This window comes from Papilio polytes, unplaced genomic scaffold (assembly GCF_000836215.1).
Source record: "Papilio polytes unplaced genomic scaffold, Ppol_1.0 DF821400.1, whole genome shotgun sequence".
NCBI lineage: Eukaryota > Metazoa > Arthropoda > Insecta > Lepidoptera > Papilionidae > Papilio > Papilio polytes.
Window position 1 is genome coordinate 6,102,959 of NW_013527804.1, and position 23,228 is coordinate 6,126,186.

General features: G+C 34.2%; 1 protein-coding gene across 1 annotated transcript in view; it reads left to right on the forward strand.

Moving 5' to 3' along the window:
* Nucleotides 1-23,079, forward strand: part of LOC106108889 — a 34,891-nt gene extending 11,812 nt beyond the window's left edge. Inside the window, exons 3-7 of the mRNA XM_013290206.1 lie at nt 11,805-11,916; nt 14,452-14,642; nt 15,104-15,233; nt 15,638-15,778; nt 19,400-23,079. Of these exons, the coding sequence (XP_013145660.1) occupies nt 11,805-11,916; nt 14,452-14,642; nt 15,104-15,233; nt 15,638-15,778; nt 19,400-19,557 (732 nt within the window). The 3' untranslated portion in view covers nt 19,558-23,079. The remainder of the gene's footprint in view (nt 1-11,804; nt 11,917-14,451; nt 14,643-15,103; nt 15,234-15,637; nt 15,779-19,399) is intronic.
* Nucleotides 23,080-23,228: the final 149 nt, after the last annotated feature.

Genomic DNA, 23,228 nt, shown 5'->3' on the forward strand with positions numbered 1-23,228 from the left:
TATATTATTGGTTTTATACACATTGGGTGTAACCGTAAATGTTCACTGCCTACATACATTTATATTGTCATTTCTCTCTTTCCAATGAAAAAAAAGGAGATGTCAATATTTTGTACAAGCAGTTTTATTTAACCCAACATTACGCACTTCATTCAACTTGACCCAAAATATTTCGATGAAGCCATAAAATATGTCTATTTCATAATTAAATTAAAAGAGTAACAAGCGCTGTCTCATTCCGAGTGCTCTATTAAGTGGGAACGTATTTATATCAACAATCTTATTGAGTATACAAGTCAGTATAAGTCAGCAAGTGATCATATATTGGGAATATTCTTCCGATTACTGTATAGGATGTTTAATGAAACATGAAATAAGGATTGCACTTATCAGATTCTAATGCACGTGTGGAATAGCAAATTGTTACTTCCATGGCTATAGTTGGAGTGGATCCCCCAAGGAACACGAAAGCGTGGCGCCCTAAACAAACCTGGCGGCGTTCAGTGGCGGCCGACTTGAAGGCAATCGGGCTGTCATGGTCCGAGATACAACGCAGAGCCCAAGACAGAGCGAGCTGGCGGCGTACTGTGGACGCCCTCTGCCCCACTTTGAGGATATAGGAATAGAAGAGAGAGAGAGAGAGAGAGAGAGATGGCTATAGTTGATGATACAAAGGAAGGAGTAGCCTTCTGTTTTTTTTTAATAAGAAATGTGAGTAAACGTGTGCCGAGAACACCAAGGTGGTTACCGACGCCCATAGGAATCCGCAAAACCAGAGGAACTACAGATGCGTAGCTGGTTTTGATAAAATGGTACGCTTGAGTTTTGAGTGAGAGAGTGAGTGAGAGAGATGTCTATATTTAAGTATTTTGAGTGTCTATGTTTGCGGATAGACCAGTTTGCGATCAGTATTACGCAAAGAATTGTTTATTAAACTTGATTAAAAGTTTCCTTTAATCAGTATACGCACGTAAGCACGTCAATCTTTATTATATTCACTTGCTGAAAGGATTTTCTTGTTTGCGTCGATTACAATTACGAATGCACACGACATCTGTCGGTGCAAGCTGACATCTCTTATGCGGGAAACAAAACAATTAGCTAAACAATCTTATGACAGAGAATTTTAATATTTGTAGACTACAATAGACATAATCTATACTATTATAATAAAGCGTAAACACACACTTCTTTGTTGCCTAAGATGTCGGCAATTACAGCATATTTTTAATAGTTCTTTTTTTAATAAAAAGCCCTACACTTACGTCACGCTTTAGGCTATATATTTTCATGCGATTAAACATCGGGGGTAAATATTTTAATCAAAATCCTAATGTGGCAAAGAGACCATAAGTTGCTGCCAACATTAAGGAAGCAATTGTCATTAGTGCATTTGATTGTGACATTTGACAGACGTATACAATAAAATAAAGCTATTATAATTTCATGCGGATGAAGTCGCAGGGGAACAGCTAGTTATAAATATAGTTAGTAATACAATAAATAGAGATCGATACCGAAACCGGATTTGGGATTACTTTTACTGACATCTAATATTTTTAATTGCTCCGATATTCTGGTTTAAACTATTATTAAATTAAAGCAGCCGTGCGTATAAAAAATCCGCCAATGTTAGAATGTCCAGGTCATGGCACAAACCCTCTGGATACATTATATATTTTTATATTACAAGATCAATGTATTCCGCGCAAGACGATGTAAGGTAATGTCTGATTGTGTCCTATTTACTGCTCCAGTAACCGCTGATACCAATTATCATCTTACATTAAAATGGGCCCATGTACACAAAGAACGTTTAATTTGTACCTTATTTTGATGGGTTTAAGCTTCATTATTCACTAATTGTTAATAGGGATGCGTGGGTTAGATGCGTATTTGTTTTAATAGTAATTTAGAAATTTGTTTCTGTAATGTTTTGTTTGTACACTGTGAAATATTTTGGCATTTAAAATATTATTTATAATACGTAAGACGTATGCAATTTGTAACATCGTTTATCTCATGGGCATCGCCAGGGAGAGTCAGAAAAGGCAGCTTCCCTAGAAAGTTCAAATCGTAAAATAGATAAAAAAAAACATAGCTGCCCCCAGGCCAAGTCAGATCATTACCTGTAGACGCGCATATTTCGTCTACGTCCTGTCTTCTGTTGTTCAACATAAATTGGATAATAACAACTACTATTTCTAATGAATTTATTTGTAACTAGCTATTGCCCACGACTTCGTCCACGCAATATTAAGATAAAAAAGTAGCCTATAATATGCCCGTCTATGTCAGGTATCATTCGAAATCAGCCCAGCAGTTTCGGAGATTACCCGGAACAAACGCGACAAACAGACAAAAAAATTTAATGCGAATTGCGTTATCAGTAACCCAAATACATCTTGCCGAAATCTGGATATTTCTTTTGATTGTTGTTTGTAACAGAAACTTCAATTTTATTATATGTACAAATAGATTGCAAAGCGTACAACCCTAATTGGTATTAAACGAACAGTCGCACGAATTAGATCACATGCGATGCCCGACCGGCTGTACAAAGCGATCACATAGCTTCAGGTCTTTCGGCCTCATTACACTACAGTTATTATGTTACAAATCAATTAACTTACAATCTCGTAGCCTATTCAGTATACACCCGTTCTCTGCAACTTGTGTTCGATTTCTGATTGACTTACTTATACTAATGCGAGAGTTTACATGGATTCACAAATACTTGTTAGAGTTTGTAGACTACTGCTAAACGGATCTCGATGTCAATTGGTATAAATGTAGAGGATAGTCCAGACCACATAGGATAATAAATTATAATCCTCTTGATGTGCGTCTCCTCCTCCGTCGGATAAGGGTAGGCAACGCATCTGCAATTGCGGATGTCTATGGGCAGTGGTCGCTTCGCCATTTTGGCGGATTTAAGTGTCCGCTTGCTCGTTTGCCACCTTATTTTATAAAAAAAAAAACTTAAAGTATAAACTAGAAAGTTTAGATGGATTGATGTTTTTTAGAGTTTGTAGAATAAACTGCTAAATGGATTTCAATTAAATTTAGTATAGATGTAGAGGATAGTCTAGAAGAACACATAGGCTACTCGCTTTTTTTTCTTTTCAACTCCATGTGAATGGAATCGCGGGCGAAAGCTAGTCGGACATATTTGGTATCAGTTTTACTATTCTCAAAGTCTATGTTAAGACCAAATGGAGATCTATTTAGTTCGTTTTCAACTAAAGCATCGATTTATAAAAAAGAATTTTTTTTTTTATAACACTAGGTGGCAAACGAGCAAGCGGCCACCTGAAACCGCCAAAATGGCGAAGCGACCGCTGCCCATAGACATCCGCAATTGCAGATGCGTTGCCTAACCTTATACGACGGAGGAGGAGACGCACATAAAGAGAATATTTCCCCTTCCTATGCATCTCCTCCACCGTCAAATCCACTTCCTCTTCCCAACCTCTCCTTAAAAGAAAAGGGTGGTAAAGAGAAAGGGACTTAAATTAGGCCTCCGGCACCACACTCATCAGACGAAACACGGAATTGCTTCCATTTCTCGCCTGTCTTCTGTGTGGTCGTGGTATTACACCGGGCGTGCCGGCCCATTCGTGCTAAGATGTTAAAGCGGGCACTACCACTGTCAAAATTTGTACTGTATTAGGCAACTAGCTGTTCCCGTACGACTTCATCCGCATGAAATTATAAAAAGGTTATTTTATTGTTTATATTACATGTGACAAATTATCAATTGCAAATGTCAAAATGACATGACATGATGACAAAGCATGGGAACCTTGCTTCCTTGATGTTGGCAGCAACTTATGCTCTTTCCCACTTTAGGGTTTTTATCCAACATATTTACCCCCTTAAGTTTAATGGCGTGAAAACATATAGCTTAAAGCGTGACGTAAGTGTGGGGCTTTTTATTAAAAAAAGAATTATTCAAAAATATGCTGTAATTGCTGACATTTTAGGCAACAAAGAAGTGTGTTTTTACGCTTTATTATAATAAGTATAGATTTTACTATGTCACTGTTATGCGCATCTTTTCTTTTCCCGTAATATTTCTGCCGGTAATAAATGAATGAAGAGCGATTGGCTCGGTCCAAAACGTGTTCTTTTGTTTGGTGCTCAACAAAGACGATTATTCGCTATAGTTATTACGGTGCTCGTTTAACAATCGTTCCCTATGTTAGCTATTATAACGCAATATGATTTACAGGTCGGGTAATGTGATTACCTAATTTTAACAGTGGTATATTTTTAAACTAGCTGTTGCCTTCGACTTCGTCCGCGTGGTATTAGAAAACATACGAACTATATAATTAACAAAAAGCTACGTATCCCTCGGGAATAAGACATTTCTCGGGGATGAACCTTATCCCATGTTTACTCCAAACTTTGTTTTATATCTGTGCCAAATTTCAATACGATATGTTGAACCGTTGCAGAATGATCGAGTAAACATAAAAAACTAAGTTAATGAATCCTACGGGAACCGTAACTATTCTCGGGATAAAAGTAGCCTATGTGTTCTTCCAGACTATGCTCTAAACCTGTGCCAAATTTCATGGAGATCCGTTCAGCCGTTTAGGCTACAAACGCTAACAAACATCCATCCATCCATCTAAACTTTCGCATTTATAATATTAGTAAGATTAGTAAGATATGATATATATTTACATATATGATTATGTTATGTATGACGACTGAATATTGGAACGAATTTAAATAATTTATTTCGTAAGCACCGCTTACTTAGACGTCATTTTAATGTATTGTGGCCTAATCACTTAAGACTTACATACTTAAATGTCGTTTCAGTATTGGGCTGTAATTTATGGAAATTAGACAAACCCGAGTCGCATATCTCGTGTTGTCATGAAACTTAATCATTAGTTTTGCCATTTTAAATCTTATTAGAACGTAATAGGATTTAAATTTATAAAACAGTACTGTACGTTGTACGAGCAATTACACTAACAATACTGCAGTTAAATTGCAGGGTATTAGTGAGCGCTAGTTTTCCGTTTGTATGTATTGTACGTGCGAAGTTGCGGCTTAAAATTGCATTTGCTATGGTTTCTGGTGCCCTGGTAGATTATTGTTTAGAATTTCCACCAGCTTCCACTACTGATAACATGTTTTTGTACGAATTAGCAATCTTACTAATATTATAAATGCGAAAGTTTAGATGGATGTATGGATGGATGTTTGTTAGAGTTTGTAGCCTAAACGGCAACAGATTTCGGTGAAATTTGGCATAGGTGTAGAGGATAGTCTGGAAGAACACATAGACTACTGGCATTTGTTTTTTTTTTTAATTTTTAAAGCTAGTATTATTATGAAACTAAGGTCAGCTTAGATGTCAGTCATTTAGATGGATGGATGAATATTTGTTAGAGTTTGTAAGCTAAACTGTTGAACGGACCTCGATGAAATTTGGAATAGATGTAGACGATTGACTACTTACTGATTTTTTAATACCACGCAGACGGAGTCGCGGGCGACGGCTAGTTGATTTATATGTCCGTATTGTTGAGTATTTCCGTAAAACTGCCGTTACGCAATGTCCTTGCATTTGTGACGTTTGTTTCATGCGTCATCAATCGTAGTTCCCTTCCAATAGTTGACAGATTGTTTCGACGGTATATTTAGAGGTGAACCACTGGCTTATGGACTACAACTTGTGACGCCCTTGAAAATATTTCATTCATAATTGAAATTAACAAGGCTTAACGTATACGTAAACAAGTAAAAGGCAACTAACATCTAAAATAAACAACCTCCGAATATTGAAACGAATTTTATAATTCACTGCGTAACAGGCCGATATCGGCCTGCCTTACTTGTCGCAGTAAACGTGTTAAACACTCAGCTTAGCTTTATATTTAATTGTTGGTTATAATTCGACCGTTATTGTCTCCATTAAGTGAACGTGCAGGAAGTAATGTTTTGATACAAATAATTTGACAATAAAATGCCAACATGTATTGGCAGTGAAAAATTCTGTAGAACTAATTGGTCTCATTGCGATGAATAAACAGAGAGTCAGTTTGAATGAAAGACAAGGCGTGGGAATCGCGTCTTTGTATTCCCTAAGTATTGTCTTTTTAACAGCAAATTAGTAGAGTAAAGATAAACAATCTATTTGTCTTTGTGAAATATTGTTCGTTTAATTTAATAGAACAGAGAAACTTATGTTATAAATATTCCAAATAATTGTTGATTATTTTTGTACATTTCATTAGTAATTTGAGATATTTCATGTTGGGTTTTTAAATGCATATTCAATAACAATGGTGTGGTAAAAAAAAACAATACTTTCGCTAGCGACTCAGTCTGCGTGGAATTAAAAAAAAATTGAGTACAATACGTGTTTTTCAGATTATCCTCTACATCTATGCCAAATGTTATTGAGATCCGTTCAGCAGTTCAGACTACAAACTTTAACAAACATCTATCTCTCTAAATTTTTGCATTTATAATATTAGTTAGAAGTAAGATTACCATAATTAGGGATACAGAAACAAATCAAACATATAGCCCGATAGTATTGGCATGACATAACTAATAGCAAGCAATAATAAATAAAAATGTCGGTAATATTTTCCAAATTCTTTACAAAACAGAGCTTTGGAACTGCAAGAGTGAGCTGTTTGAAGTCTCTTGAGTGTAGAGCGTAGACTGAGAGTCCTCTAATGTGCAGCTCGTGAACTATCGAAAGAATAGTTGACATTGAAGTGATGCTAGAACGACACATCTAAATATCACATCCATCTAATAAAATAAAAGACTGTAAATTCCCTTTACACTGGTTTACTCAAAGAAATTCAAAACATATATAGAGAAAGCATAGTAAACACTACACTGCAGACATTTTTCACATAATCTACTAACGCTGTCTTTTAATAAGTCTTCAAAATCACATGTAAATATAATAAATTGTTTTGAATGAATAGCCAACAGGTTTTATTAAATAAAATGTTTGTTTTACTTTGTGTTACTGTTTATTTTCTTTATAACTAGCTGTTGCCCGCGTTGTCCACGCAATATTAAGATAAAAAAGTAGCCTATAATATGCCTGTCTATGTCAGCACCCTTTAGTGAAAGTCCGGCCGCAATCGGTCCAGCCGTTTCGGAGATTATCAGGAACAAACGTGGCTTGCGGACATATTGACAAAAATTTTAAATGCTATTTTTGTTTTCAGCAACGCAAATACATCTTCCCGAAATCTGTAATTTTTCGTTTGATATTACAAACTGACACTGCATTTTTATTAGATTAGAATTATCAGATGTATTTTAGATTACAATCACTTAACACTTTGATCGACGCAGCAATTCCACTTGCCTTAGGTGCAGTGCCTGTATTGTAAAGCAGAATGAGTAATATGGGGGGCTGGGTAGGGGAGCAGCCGTAGACGTCTGGTTACTAATGTGATGCGTCATCACACCGGGGGCGCCGCCCTATCCTGGTTTTGATTGATTTTCACTCACCCCATTGCGTTCCCGGTATTAACAATAGGTGTATTACGTTTTTGAGTAAATTAAACCACAATGTTTTGAAATCTATTCGGAATCAATCCGTGCATTATCATTAGTGTTGAAATCTCCATATTAATTTTAAAATGTTAAAAGACGAAATTCAAAGCCAAAATTATATTTTTGTTCTAAAAAAATTTCGCTCCCGAATGTAACGCTCAAACCCTAACACTATCACTTATAAAACTTAATAGCTGTTATAAACTCGGGTTGGGGACGATAAAATCCATTTAGAAGTACACTAGCGTTCATTTAAGTCGCGTCAGTATAGTGCGTCGCATGCGGCACGCGAGCTGGCCTGCAGTGGTATTAATCACTGGACTGAGACACCACGTCGCCAATGTTATGCTACCTGACTATAGGCCATCGCTCATTCTAATGCCTTCCATACATCACTGAAATACAACAGACGGTGGCTCCTACGTAAATAGTTGTAACTCAAAAAATACAATTTTTTAAGATAGTCTATTAAATGTAGTTGTAATCATATTTAAAGTATCCATTATCAAATGACTACAAAGTTAATAAAAATCTTTCGTATTTTACATGATTTGTAGATATAGGTAGAAGTAAATCGATTTAAAAAGCAATTACTTTATGTAAATAGGCAATGGTATTCAATCGTCCTGTACTCAGTGCGGACAATGATTCACGGGGAGCACTGTGGGGAAGGAACGCTCCCCTTGAGCAACGCGCAGACAAATGTATTGTGAATTGTGACTCAACTGTACAAATCACGGTGCGTTTTCACTGCTGAAATACCTTTGCATTTTTTTTTCATCTAACTGATTATCTTGATACAAACTAAGGAAACTCAAAGCCATTAGAAACCTCGAATATATGAAAGATAATTCCAGGGTTTCGTTAATCCTAAGCATTAGGGTTTTTAGTATATATTTAAGGTTTCTATCGATATAGAAGTTCTTGTTTTTTTATGAACTATGAATGGCGCTTGCAATAGGCCCATCCACACAAGTCCATCATTCCCTGCGCGTTGACTTTTCAAGCGCTGTCGCCGCGTGCCAAGTTTCAATGACCCTTTAATTCGTGGACATTGCTAAGCTCTACTGGTGTTTAGATGACAGGTTTATCAGCCCTTCATTTGAATAAAGGAAGTATGCAGGCTTTAAAACTGGACGGCATCACACTAATGAGACTGTACGTGGAATTGCTCCGACTTCATGCTTGTTTGCTGTGTGGTCCTGGTATTGCACCGGGTGAGCCGGCCCATTCGTGCGATGATGTTAAAGCGGGCTCTACCACTGTTTACACATTTGAAATCTAAAACAATATTATGCTTTAAATTTCGATTCAAATGTAACTCATCAGCTCTGAGTTTTGAATTACCTTTAACGAAATTCAGCACGTTTGCAATACCATTAGCAAAACCCGTTTTACGTTATTCGATTATGTTTGCAGAATGGATGTAGCGTAAAGGTTAATTTAACGGCGCTCGTCGGCTGTAAATAGTTTACGGGCGAGGCGATTCAGACTTTCATTGTCGCCTATAACGATGATATGTAGGCCTGCAGTGCGCTAGTACAAATATATATGTGCTGAGATAAATTGTTTCGATTTTAAAACGATATACACAACTTATTTAAGGGAAACGTCTACTCTATTTGATATTTCCCTAGCCCTTGGCTTGTGACTTATCTATACCATTTGATCTCTTCTAGTAAATCGTCGTTATTTTGTTTTCTCCAATAAATATAATAGATTTGTAAAATCGCTATCTGCTTATTTACTTTTATCGAGTATATTACGTATTTCAATATTTTTTAATTCTACCCTTAATTGATTTACAATAGAAACTTCATCTATATTAGGTTCTTATTAAATTTTTACGCATAAACGTAGAGGCGGTAAAATATAGTAAAACAAATGCAAGTTAAATAAACTTTATTCCCGTGAGTATGGAATTATTACCGCGGCGCCGATACAACTTTGTGGACGCTATGTGAAAGCACAATAAAGTTTTATGCGCCACAAACTTTCTTACCAGAAGTACAATGCGCTTACTGGAATATACTATGAGATACTGTTTGTATTTAATTCAAAAGAAGAATACTACACACATAGCCTGCGGATTGAATGGAATTTTTCAAAAGATCCGTTTTAGTCTACGCAAATGGCAGCATTCCTATGACATATTACATCCAAAATACACTGATATTATTATGGTACTAGCTTTTTTCCGGGGAATTAAAAAAACACTAGAAATAGCTTTTTGTTCTTCCAAACTATTCTCTACATGTATATCAAATTTCGTCAGAATCCGTTCACCTGTTTAAGCCACAAATTCTAACAAACAACTCTACAAATCCAATCATCGTTCCAACTAAATATTCGCATTTATAATATTCGTATGATTAGTATGATTACAATTTTTATTATATCATATTTAGCTTTGGTTAAAAAACATCTGAAACGTATGCACCATCATATAGTGCTTGTGTGTGTTATAACGCAAAAATTTAGCATATAAGAAACCCCTTAGTTGGAAATTGAATACATGAAACCAAACTGTAAGCGGATGCGCCAAGCAGTGGCTTACTTTTCTAATACGAGACTTTACTAATATCGATCGTATCTCAAGGCCCGGACCGCGAGGCCGGATACGTGGTTCCAACTTAACTTTATACAGTATACACTATAGATTGACATGAACTAGACAAAAAATACACAATCTATCTGTGCATAGACAGTGTTCTCCACTTATACAGCAATCTTACTAATATTATAAATGCGAAAGTTTAGATGGATGTTTGTTTGAATTTGTAGCCTAAACTGCTGAACGGATATCGATGAAATTTGGCACAGTCGTAAAGGATAGTCTGGAAGAACACATAGGCTACTCCCTTTTTAATTTCACGCGGACGACGTTACTGGATAAAGGTAGTACTTACTAAATGTAGGAATAAGAAAAGATTATTTAATGACAGATATTTTTAAATGAAAATTAAAAAAACAGGGATAATTTTGTATAGGAGTTTCAGCAGTGGAAACTCAGGAACAACACCTGCATCAGGAACTCGCAGTACGCCAAAGATCGATAGTTCGTAATAAAATATTTCGCTCGGTCGCTGCGCTGTTACAAAAATTGCAGCAATACTCAGACCTACGGATATTGTGTCCTTTAGTAAAATATGTTAACGGACCTCTTTTAATGCCTAATTTAAAATATAGCTTTCCTTAAAAAAGAAGATTTTAGTTATTAAAGAATTCAGAAAAAACAAAAAAATCTTCGTCTTTAATTTTCTGCTTTTAGATGGCATACAGTCTTGCATGTCACTTTGGCAGTAAATCGCACCTTAGAGATCGCGCACCTCTTTCTAAACTATAAGCTTTGATTCCTGTGAGCTTATATGGAGGTACACACTACTCGATTTTGAGTTGTGCAATTAAACAGTTGAATTGACTGCGAAACAATCGACAATCGCACAAAAGTTATGCGTTAGAGTCAAAGGTGTGCGCCCGTTTATGTATTCTTCATTTAAAACGGAAATATCCGGCTTATCATTTCAATCTTTTGTGTGCATAATAAAATGTGCATCGAACCAAATCAAATAGCGTATTTTATTCACTTGTTCAAAATTAATATAAAAGTCGGAAAATGTTTTTTTTTAAGATGTTTTACTCGTGTTTCTTAGATAATCATAAACCGTAAAATTTAGTTTTTTTATGCCTGAACTAACCAAATCTTTTGAAATAATGTACATTATGTTGTATTTGTGTGCTTTTTGTTAATATGTAATTTGCTTGACAAAAGTGTAATTTCTTGACTTACAACACTTTCCATTGTGATCCCTGTACTTTGACAACTTGATTAAATTTAAAAACAAAGTGTCATTCTAATTGTTTTCCCGGCATAAGGGCACAGTTAGCTGCAACAATGTGTATACTCTTAAAAAGTTACACTTGTAAACATCCTAATGACCAATGCACACGTAATTTTGAAACCTTTGTATACAAGTACAAGTCTGGTGATTTAAATTATACTAATATTATAAATGCGAAAGTTTAGACGGATGGATGGATGTTTGTTGGAGTTTGTAGCCTAAACGGATAAACGGATTTCGATAAAATTTGGTATAGATATAGAGGATAGTCTGTAAGAACCCGTAGGCTAATTACTTTTGATATTTCTAATTCCACGCGGAGGGTGTCGCGGGCGAAAGCTAGCGCATATGTATATTTGTAGGTGACTGTACAACTATGTTATTAGTGATGGCTGTCTGTTTCAGATGGACGGCGGTTTGCTCCTGAGGCAGGTGGATGTAGATGACGAGGGCCTATACGAATGCGGCGTAGAGAACGAAACGGCGTATGTCGACAGAGTCAATCTCACAGTCAGAAGTTAGTAATCTATACTTCTATACTAATATAATGAAGCGTAAACACACACTTCTTTGTTGCCTAAAATGTCAGCAATTACAGCATATTTTTGAATAATTGTCTTTTTAATAAAAAGCCCTACACTTACATTACGCTTTAGGCTATATAATTTCAAGCCATTGAAATTAGGGGAGTAAATATTTTGGATAAAAACCCCAATGTGGGAAAGAGACCGTAAGTTGTTGCCAACATCAAGGAAGCAAGATTACCATAGTAAGGTAATTGGTATTTTGACATTTGCAATTAAGAATTTGACAAATGTAAACAATAAAATAAAGTTTTTATAATTTCATGCGGGAGAAGCCGCACGGGAATAGCTAGTGTATTGATAAATTAAACGATTCATACTATGGATATTTTACGAATCACAAGACTGTATTTAAGTTAATTGATAAACAGCAATAATCAGTACTAAAAAATCTGCAATAAAATTACTAGATTACATAATTAAGTGGTTTACAACTTAATTGTGTTCAGCATTATCTTAATGGTAGTTAACGAGCGCAGTTACCATCGTTGTTTGGTACGCGGCACGTTTTAAAATCGACTCGTTTAAGAATTTACGACTTTGCAGGTTTATGGTAATCCAAACACGACATTCGCTTAAAAATATTGACTCTTTAAAGGCTTCCTAAGCTTAAAACGATTCGTATCCATAAAAAATAACCCAAACTTGAACTAATAACTTAAAATTCGGAAAATAATATGTTTATATTTTAGCAATAAAACCCCACTATAAAATTGTAAATTTAAAAAAATCAGAGTCACTGGCAAAAGCTAGTATTTGCTATCATAAATGTATGAACTAGACATTGTCATCAAGGCCGTAGCAGCATCCGTCGCAGAAGACGGGTCACATGGCGTAAAGGCCGGGTAATGACGCCCATTATCCATCACCCAGTTGTACTAGACACTAGCTGGGTATACAATCTACAACATTTATATTGTTAAATCACTGCAGTGGGGTCTTAGTGCGCTGGTCGCCATGACTACGCCTGTTTCAATAATGACAGTCTGTTAAGGTGACATTGTAGTGCGTTACCTAACACTGTTTGATCATGTATCTACGTCATCTATCATGTTCCATACTAATATTATAAATGCGAAAGTTTAGATGGATGTATGGATGTCTTTTAGAGTTTGTAGCCTAAATGACTGAACGGATTTCGATGAAATTTGGTATAGACGTAAAGGATATTTTGGAAGAACACAAAGGCTCTCCGTTTTGATTTTTTTTTGCCCGCGGGCGAAAGCTAGTGAATACTAAAATTTTAATGCAAAAATACTTTTTGTGTATTTCGTACGATAGTTTATAAAATACTGTAGTAATAAAGAGTTTTAAATATAGCACGAATTTTCGTCTGAATTCAATAAATACTGGGAACTTCAACTCAGACCCGGCAGATCGATAGAGCAAAGCTCAGAATAGAGGTTCACTGAAAATAGGAGTAACATAAAGTACAACAAGTTGGGATAAATTTGTCAAAGTGTCAAATGCTAAATAACAAATGATTAAAAGATACATCATTATCACTTCTTTATCCTACTCCCGTGGGTCAGCACAACAGGTTTTTGTCCCATAAATAACTCTATCATACGTCATCTCAGTCATCACTCCCTTTTTGATCATGTCACCTTTCACGCAATCCATCCATCTCTTTCTAGGTCTACCTCTACCGGTGTACCCTTTGATAAAGAGATACCTGATCGTTAATTAATTTGTGTCGGATCCTGGTGTTTTGAGATCTTTTGGTCAGTCGAGTGACCCTCATATGCAATCACATTTTCATCATATCGTCCCACTGGGGCGATGTCCTCGATTTAAATTGCCAATAAGCGTGGATCAATAGAAATTCGTTCAGCATAAACAAGTTAATTCATGTAGGTTAACCATGTGTTACGATGGAAAAGGACAAAAATTAAACATCTATTTAATAAATTATGAAATAGTCAAAAGTTTAATTCAAAGAAAGATCTAGACTAATGACTTAGGGCCTGTCCCACCACTGGCTGATAGAGGCTCAGATAGCTTAAAATTGACGTCACTGTCAGAGAAGGAAACAAAATCTGATATTTTACACGTTGGATTGTTATCAGACAATTTAGAATTAGGTGGGACAGGCCCTTGATGTTGCTTTGTAATTAAATTAACACTGCTATGCTATTAAGACCATTTCATCACGTTCCAAAGAATTGGTAAACCTAGTCACCCTGAGTATCCAGCGTGTTGACCCAACTGTTTATATTAGGCGGGGTTCTCTATTGACATACTTTGCAACTAAATGCTTTTTATTAAATTACCTAGTTCTCAAGGAGAAGTTAGTTATTAAACGTATTTTACGAAGAAATATTCCTTATCCTGTTATAAAAACTATAACACAAGTAATTCAAAAGCGTAGAGAACAGATTTCCATGAAATTAGACCCTAGTCTTCCTATACATTAATGGGCGTCCGTTTCAAGTACTCCTAATGTTATTAAATGTAACTTCTTGCAGCGGAGCCCCCTCCATTGGTGAATGTAACAGTGCACGCGTCCACCATCCTCGCGCTGATCCTGTGGAATGTGGCAGGCGACGGTGGACACCCTATCATTGACTTCACCGCACAGTACCGCTCTGCAGCGCCAGTCAATAACACGCTAGAGCCCTGGAGACCAATCAGTCCAAATCATATTAGTCCTAACTCGGTAAGTAATAGTCCTACATCTTATTAGTATAAATGCGAAAGTAATGGATGAATGGATGTAAGAGTTTGTAGCATAAACCGCTGAACGAATCACGATGATATTTGGCAGAGGTGTAGAGGATAGTCTGGAAGAACACGTAGCCGACTTACTTTGGTTTCTTTAATTCCACGCGAAGAGATTTGCTGGCGAAAGCTGGTATATAATAAAGAGCCCTTGCGGCTTTATTTCATCCCTTTATCTAACGTACTCTTTTCCCGAATTTATGGCCGTGCTTGTAGAAGCACTGCTCGACGTAGAGTACAGTTTAGCTGTTGTCCAAATTATTGGAATCTCGTACACTTAGCAACTAAGGCCTGTAATTCTATGAAAATAATGGAGGAGAAAAATTTTTTAAGTCTGTTTTTTGTTCGCTTTATTTTGTATTCGAATTTCATGATGGGATTCGGTTGTGTGTGTTATAGCGGCAAGTAGACGTGTATCACTTGGAGCCCAACGCGTCGTACTGGTTCCGGGTGTGGGCGACAAACGCACTCGGCCCTGGTCCGCCGGTCGAAGTTCTCGCCACCACGCTCTATAGCGACCAAGAAGCTGGTCTGTTAAATGTATTATTTATATTGTAACAACCGAACTAGTGCTTTAAACTCTTAGTAAGAAGCTTCTCATAACTTTACAGTCGCAAAAAGTATAAAATTTTTAAATTGTACAGTCGCGGAAATTCGCAGTGTTCAATTTTTAGAAAAATTGCATTGTTCTTAGCAAGGAGACAAACTCCGCCTCTTTATATAAATAACCAATTAGGTCCTATTGGTTATTATTCCCCGTTATCATCACATTGCATGTAAAAAGTTCTAAAGACTGCTTTTGAGATGTAACAACGCCAGATTCTCCAATTGCATATATTCAGGTGTTTCACACTGTTATAGTTTATTAACTAAAGTAAATAACCGTTAAAATTCATAGAATCTTTATTCAAATCCAACGATACTACATTCCAGAGTTATACAAGCACTTCCTAGAAGGTGCTGAGAGTTTCGACACGCGCACGTGGCTGGCGGCCGTGTGCGTGGTGATGGGCACGCTGGCGGTGCTCGCCGCCGGCACCTGCGCCGTGCTCTGCCGCGAGTGGCGTCGCCCCGGTGAGCACACCCCCTAGAATACCCACTACCTAGTATCCAAAACTAGACTAGCTTACCTGTGCAGTGTAGTAATTATACCACTGTATTGACACGTTTTGTCTACCACACGCAGTCTTATGGAAACTGTCGTCTGATCGCAACTAAGAATTGTTTAGCAAGTATCAAGATTATTTTGGTGTACTGGCGTTTGTTAAATTTAAATTGAAGATAATGTCAGCAGAAACAATTTAGCATTAGAATTGGTACTCTAATACTGGGAGTCAAAAGAAAAACGTGAATTTCTCTCTCAGAGATTTTCGTATTAACAGTATGAAAAAATTGTAAACTCTTATGGTATGATATTCTTTGAAAATCCCGTCTAACTTTAATTATAACAGTGGCGCTTAGAAATAATCTTTAGAGTTTTAGTAATAGGAATTTTAAATCTTGCCCGAATTTACATAATAAAAAAAGCTCTCTATATCTCGCTTAGCATTAAAGTCTTGTAAAACAAGAACTTTTGTTCCCAATTACCAAAACCATTAGGAATATGTCTAATATAGCTGTAGCTTTATGAACTTGGCTTTTATATAAAATTTATATAAAACATTAATATTCCTTCAAACTGGCTTTTAAACTTTTAGATTTCGATTAGTGTTACTAGAGAAAAGACATTAGTGGAAAAATGCAATATAGGTTAAGGATATAAAACTTTTACAGTAGATTTAAGCATTAAAGTACATTTTAAATCTTACGAAGTAGACAAATTATCGCTAGAAGAGCGCCTTATTAAATAATATAGCAAAATATTACATAAGTTCTTTAAAAAAATCTTTACGCGTATTTTGAATAATAATTTTTTAATCTATAATAATTGTTTATGGAATTGCCTATGTTACGAAAGTAGTTAATGCTAGAGTTTTATAGAAAACTGACCACTATGCCTAAACTATACAATTTTTGTAGTTTGCTTAGATATAAAAAAAAAGGTGAAGGAAATTTTTGTGATAAAAATATAGCTTAAAACGAATATTTAGCTTCCATTTAAAGATTTATTAGATATTAATAAGACAATTTAACTTTTTTTAACGCACAAGACTGGGTACATTAATACACGAACAATCCATAAAACTATTTCGAACAAATATCGAAAAATAATAGTAGTAATAGAATCTTAAAAATGTAATCGAAGAATAGTAATAAACAAAATCTAATTCTATCGCAGAATATTAGTATTAAAATACATATAGTTAATTGAACGTTTTGTACGCATTGAGACGACCAATACAGCGCAACTTTTACATGTGTCTACAAAAAAAAATGCCACACGCCTGATTTTATTATTATTTCGTTGTCTGCGCAAATTACTGCTATCTAAATGGTAATTTGTAAGTACTGGCGGAATTCGCCTCGCTGATAGTAACATGGGATTTTTTGTAAGACCACCGCAAATGTCTCTAACTGTACTTTTTCTTCTAGTGCATTTTTTTTCCTTATAATGTGCCTTACCTAAAAACGCACATTTTTAATATTTTGATTACAACTGCTTATCAGTTTTAAAACACCTTTCCTAAGTAATATTTACTATACAGTTACATCTAAGTCTATTAAATAATAGGGTCCAAGAAAGTGCCCAAACTTATTCTTTAAAAGCAATATTTTAAAAATACCAAATACATATATACTAAATCTTATATAATAAACCAAAGTTAAACGATCTTATTGAATATTTCATTAAAATTAACTTCACTCTAATATTTACTACGTATATTATTTTTCCTGATATATTAACTCATTATGCCAAATCGAAAAAAAAAACAAGAAAAGTACCAATAAAATAGTGCCAAGTAATTATAATTTTCATAAATAAAAAAAATAAAAAAATTTAGATTTTTATAAAAAAAAAACAAAATTTTTCGAAAAATAAGTACAAAATGCTTTAACTGTTGTGTAAACGGTGCTAAGCTGTTGTAGGTCTACATTTTTTGTGATATTCTTAAATTTAAAAGCACATACCAAAAATACAAAAAGTCGGTTAATAAAATATATCTAGAAGTTTCCAAACTTTATTACATGTTATTAAATATAGTGAAAGTTCTTTTATAGGAATAAGGTTTTTTTTATAGTTTTTAACCATAGATATTATTTAGTTTTAATATATTAATTTCAATATATCTTTGAGGTTAGAAATTTGAAACGTAGTCGTTTAGCTTTATCGAACAAAAGTTTTTTTTTGTTGAAAAAAATGCTAATATTTTTTTTATATGATTTTAATGTGGACCAATTGGAATTACTAATTGTCAATTAAACGAGTAGAATCGAGATGGCAATATGAAAGACAAAGCTTTTTAAAAAAAAATATCAATTATATATTTCTAGTAGCAATAAACTATAGAAAATCGCAAATAGATTTAAAAGTAATCTTTATGAAAATGTTGTTTTTAATTAATTCCCAACAAAAAAGACAATATTTAATGACAGGTTAGTTTTTGAAAAATCGTGTTTATTTTTTTTTATTTTCGATGAATTTGTGGCCAAGTATTGATGATATTTATGACTTCTCACATAGCTAGATTCTTTAAGTTTTTATGTTTAAGATTGTGCTAATAAAATAAAAAAAAATGTGAAAAGCAAATATTTAGATCGAAGTAAATTAATAATTTTTATTGTAATTATGATAATAAAATGAAGTAATAATTAGTTTTATTGCTTTATGCTTGGTCAAGTCTTTACATATAGTAAATGCATATGTAGGGTTAGAATTTCCGAGGCCTAGGAGTTATTTTAACTACTTGGATAAGCTTTAGCGCTTTGTAGTATACGATATATTCTTGCCAATGTTGCTTATCTTTTTTAATAGTTTTATTTTTTTTTAATACAAACATACGTACATGTAAAAAAATAATGCGAACATTCTTATGATTCTTGGACCACTTAAAAATAGTAATTGTATTTCAAAAGAATCTTTTAAATACTTACCAAGCAAATTAAATCAAATCGTTGTACAAAAGAGGCGGTTTATTATTTTACATTACATTTTTTTTATTTTTTTTACTATTGGCTTAAAAAGCATGAGGACTAAACACGTTATTTTAATTATTTGAAATAAACACCAGTTTTTTTATATATTTCATCAATATATAATTCATTTAACAGTTTATTAATATTTTCCTAAATAACAATGTCTTTTAACCACATTTTTTTATATAAAAATCTACCGTTGCGTCAAAAAGCTAAAATTAAATAATTTTTAGTAAATTTTAGTTGAGAATTACTACTAAATAGTAAACAACATGTATTATATTCACATTTATTAGATTTTCTATAATAATCTTCTTAACAATATCCAACCAAATATTCATCACAATTTTTCCAGTGGTTTAAGAACGCATGGGGACATTAACAATTTTTTTATATAGAAAAATAACCACATAATGATAATTCATATGACACAAACATTAAAATCGAGTATTTAGACATTTTATCTCTCAGCATGCTCTTCCCGAAGATAACCTATATTTGCTCATTTTTATTCATTCGAATTTTTTTTCTTCTTTTCCTTCTATCGCACTCGCTTGGAACGCACGCTTGGACTGCGGGCACACTAACACACGTACACGGTGACGGTACGTATTAACATAGAGTACGAAGAAGAACAGGACATTATAGAATTAGTGCCTAATATTATACTGAATCCCGGCTTCATGGACACCGACCCTGTTCGACCAAGGGAAAGCTATGCCGCGTCCATCATCAAGTCCACCGAATGCCCCGGTCCGGGAAAACCTAGGCGTGTCTGATTTTCGTCTATACATAACCTTAGAATATTCTATCTTTCCGATTCAGGGTTTTTGTCATGATCGTAAAACATGGGGTTGGCTTTACTTGAGACAAATTTATTTAAAACTTCGTATTAGAAAACATCAAGATTGATGAATTTGAATTTGAATGAACAGTTGAATATATCGTTTCCAAGCGCCTGTCAAAAAATAATATTTAAAAATTGTACTGTGATTTTGTCGTGTACACAAAATTAGCTTGCAGTGAACATTTTTTGCCACTTCTGTTTTTTTAAATTGCTCAAAGGCAAAAAACAAAGGTTCGATAGTTTACAAACTTGTGGCCCAAGGGTAAAGCAGGACATATCAAAAAAGGTACGTAAGAGTTATTTTTACATAAGCATTGGGGCGATAGAATATTCTTTAAGGTTTTAATATAAGAAAACACGACGTCGTGTTCAATTTTTAACCAAATTATGCTTCTCAGAATGAATCCATTATATTTTTTTAATCTGTAATAAAATATGTCAATTTCTTTTAAAGTTAAAAAGACTACGAGTAATATTTTTTAGAGTTTATCTTATTTTAAAACAGCTTATTTGAGCTTTAATTGTTTATTTCGGTGGCAATACTGAATTTAAACTACATCTTTATAACATTTTGAGGAAATAATTTGGTAAACAAGAATTACTACTTAAAAACAATGAGAGAAATACTTTTAGAAAATTAAGCATTTCATTTTGTAAAGTATTGAGGTTGGTTACTCATTCCTGGTAGTTTAAAATGTATTAGACATTTTTATGTAATTACTTGGTAAGTACAATCAGGGAATCTGGCGGTGTTGAATCTTAAAAGCTATAATCGTCTACACGATTTGTACACACTAAAACGCGACGAAAAAACCAAAAAGACGCAGCTTTTAAATGTGATAGTACTAAAGAAATCAGTGGTACACAACTAATTGCTTTTTAAAATTATCCCGTCGTTTGCGAAAATCATCGCTACCTAATTGGTCATATAAGAGAGAGTTTGTCTCTTAAGAAGCAACAAGACAATTTTTCTGAAAGTACAACACTGCGAAGAGCCCTGACTGAACAGCTTTTTTTTCATATGGCAACCTCAATGCGTCCATTAAAATACGATACATTGTTAATGTTGTTAGATATTAATGTGTACATTAATTATGTATTTTTTGCAATATTAGATATATTTTTATATAAAAAGATCTCAAATTATTTAAGATACTCGCGTATGAATGATTTTTCCGTTGGCATTGTGATTTATGCTGTGATTTTATGCACTTATTTATTTTAGTTGTTGTTTAATGTGTGGTTCTGATAATTCGATAAGCTAAGATCATTGAGAGACTGGCGCGAATGCGTTAATAGTATAGAAAATAGTGATATTAGTACAATGGATGCTTGTTGAAGCGTTTAGAGACGAAACGAGCTATTTGTTGAACACTGCTTTTATTGAAATAGTTCAGAGGACAATATGGTAGTGAATATTTATACTAATGTTGTTAATAATGTTCTCAACACTTAAGGCAATGACGCAAGTTGGCAATTGGTACAGTCGGCATCATTTGCGGTGCTGTATTTAGATTATTTTTTAAAAAATAAACATTATCGATTTGAAGCAACGAAAACTACTATTGTAAAATAACGTTTTACTGATGTAATTTTATTTTTATAAAGCAGGATGTATTGTCTTTGTTAAGTAAAACTGAAGCACCGCAAATCTGTTTGACGATACCAGAATATATAGTGTAAATATGAATTTGAAATGACAGAATTGTTTAATATAGTGTTGTTATCGATGTGTACATTACTTTATTTTTGTATACAACGTGTTTGCATATCACGAAAGCCTTAAGTAAAAGTATGTTGATATATGAAAAATCTTACTTCATTCCTATTTCCTTTTTTCTTTGAACTTGTGCGATTCATTTTAAAAGAAACACCAAACAAAAAAAATTGTGTCCCTCTCTCTCTCTCACACACACACACACACACTCTCTCTCTCTCTCATTTCATTTGACATTGAGATCAAGGTCGGATCCAGCTTTAGCGCCGGTGTGGGGTGGTCACATAGTCGTGGTCAAATCAAGAGCTTGTCAAATTTTGTAATTATATTTCGTCAAGCTTTTGACCAACCAGCTCTGGGGGGGTCATGGAGGTCTTGCCCCCCCCCTCCCCTTGGATTCGCCGTTGATTGAGATAACGATCTTTTGTATGGATGTGGATGAAACGCAATCGTACAAGTTCATACCTGACCTACTGCTCATTGCCTTCCTATGTCACTACCTTCACTACCTTTCCGCTTTCTATCTTTGTATCTACTCTGTCCTTTTGATCCTACTAATAAGACTCTTTTTTTTTTAATGATATGTTCATTTTTTTCTTTGGAACAAGTCTAAAAACAAAAATGTTTTTTTGCATAGAATGTCTCGTCCGATGTACGCTTTGCTTTTGCAAGATGTTTTCTATATTGTGTGCAATTAACTGTCCGTCTCACGTAAATGTAAAGTGCTATCGTGTCAATTACGTGTATGTGTGTAGCCTTGTGTGCGTGCTTGTTTGGCTCAATTGTCTATGGTATAAGTACTGCGGTGCATTTTTAATAATTGTAAACTATGCATGGTTGTCTATTGTTTTCTTTTTCAGATCTGTCATAGCTTTTCGTTTTAAGGTTATAATGTATTTATTTTTATAAGCATGTTTTTCTTAATGTCACTAAGCTTGCTCTGTTGACTAAACTAAAACATCTTCCACAATCGTATACTCGCTAACAAATACATAATTTTAGATAATAAGCCATTTATTTTTGTATGATGTAATTGTTAATTCGATTGTAGTTGGTCGTTTGTAATATTGTTGTTTATGGATATTGCTGGCAACACTGCTGTAAACTTTACAAACTGTATTAGTTTGGCGCTAAAAACTACTTAATAAGATAAAAAGTCCTAAATTTAGTAAATTTTCAACAGAACAATTGAATTTACATTTTTCAGTTTTAAATAAGTCAGTTGTATCTGTATAACTAACATATAACATATTGTTGATTAATAAATGTAGGAATTACATATTTATCGGCAGTTTAATGCCTTTTTAATTAAAAGGCAAAAATTTTTAAGGTTGTGCTGCCATATCTAAATATAGTTGTGCACCATAGATAAAAAATGCATGCAATTAGGCTAAAAAATAAACTATGCATGTACTTTTATACAATTTTATGCATGTTACAGTATAGATGTGTAGTGCTTTTTATTGCTTATACATTTTTAAAACTACCCAAAAGTGTTCCGACATGTAATTGTGTGAATAATGTTTTTTAACGAAATGTTTTTTTGCGTTTTTAGGTTATTTGGATAAAATGTTACTAGTTGACAAATCGCCTTGTTAATAAAATTAGCTATTAATCTGACCATAGACGTGATAGTATGTACAGTAGAGTTTGCTGGCTGTATTCCATTTTTAAAGTATAAGTCGTTTTTACCTTTTTATTGTCGTTTTGGTAGAGTGTGTCTAGATTTCAGTTTGTTGTTTGTGTAGTGTAATATATATAAATAAATAAATACGTAAATAAGTACACTACATCATATAAGGAGGCTGTAAGGCTGCACGCACAGAATCGTCTCTAAGAAAGACGTGAGTCGACGATGCTAAGTCCTTGTGGACAAATATTTTCGA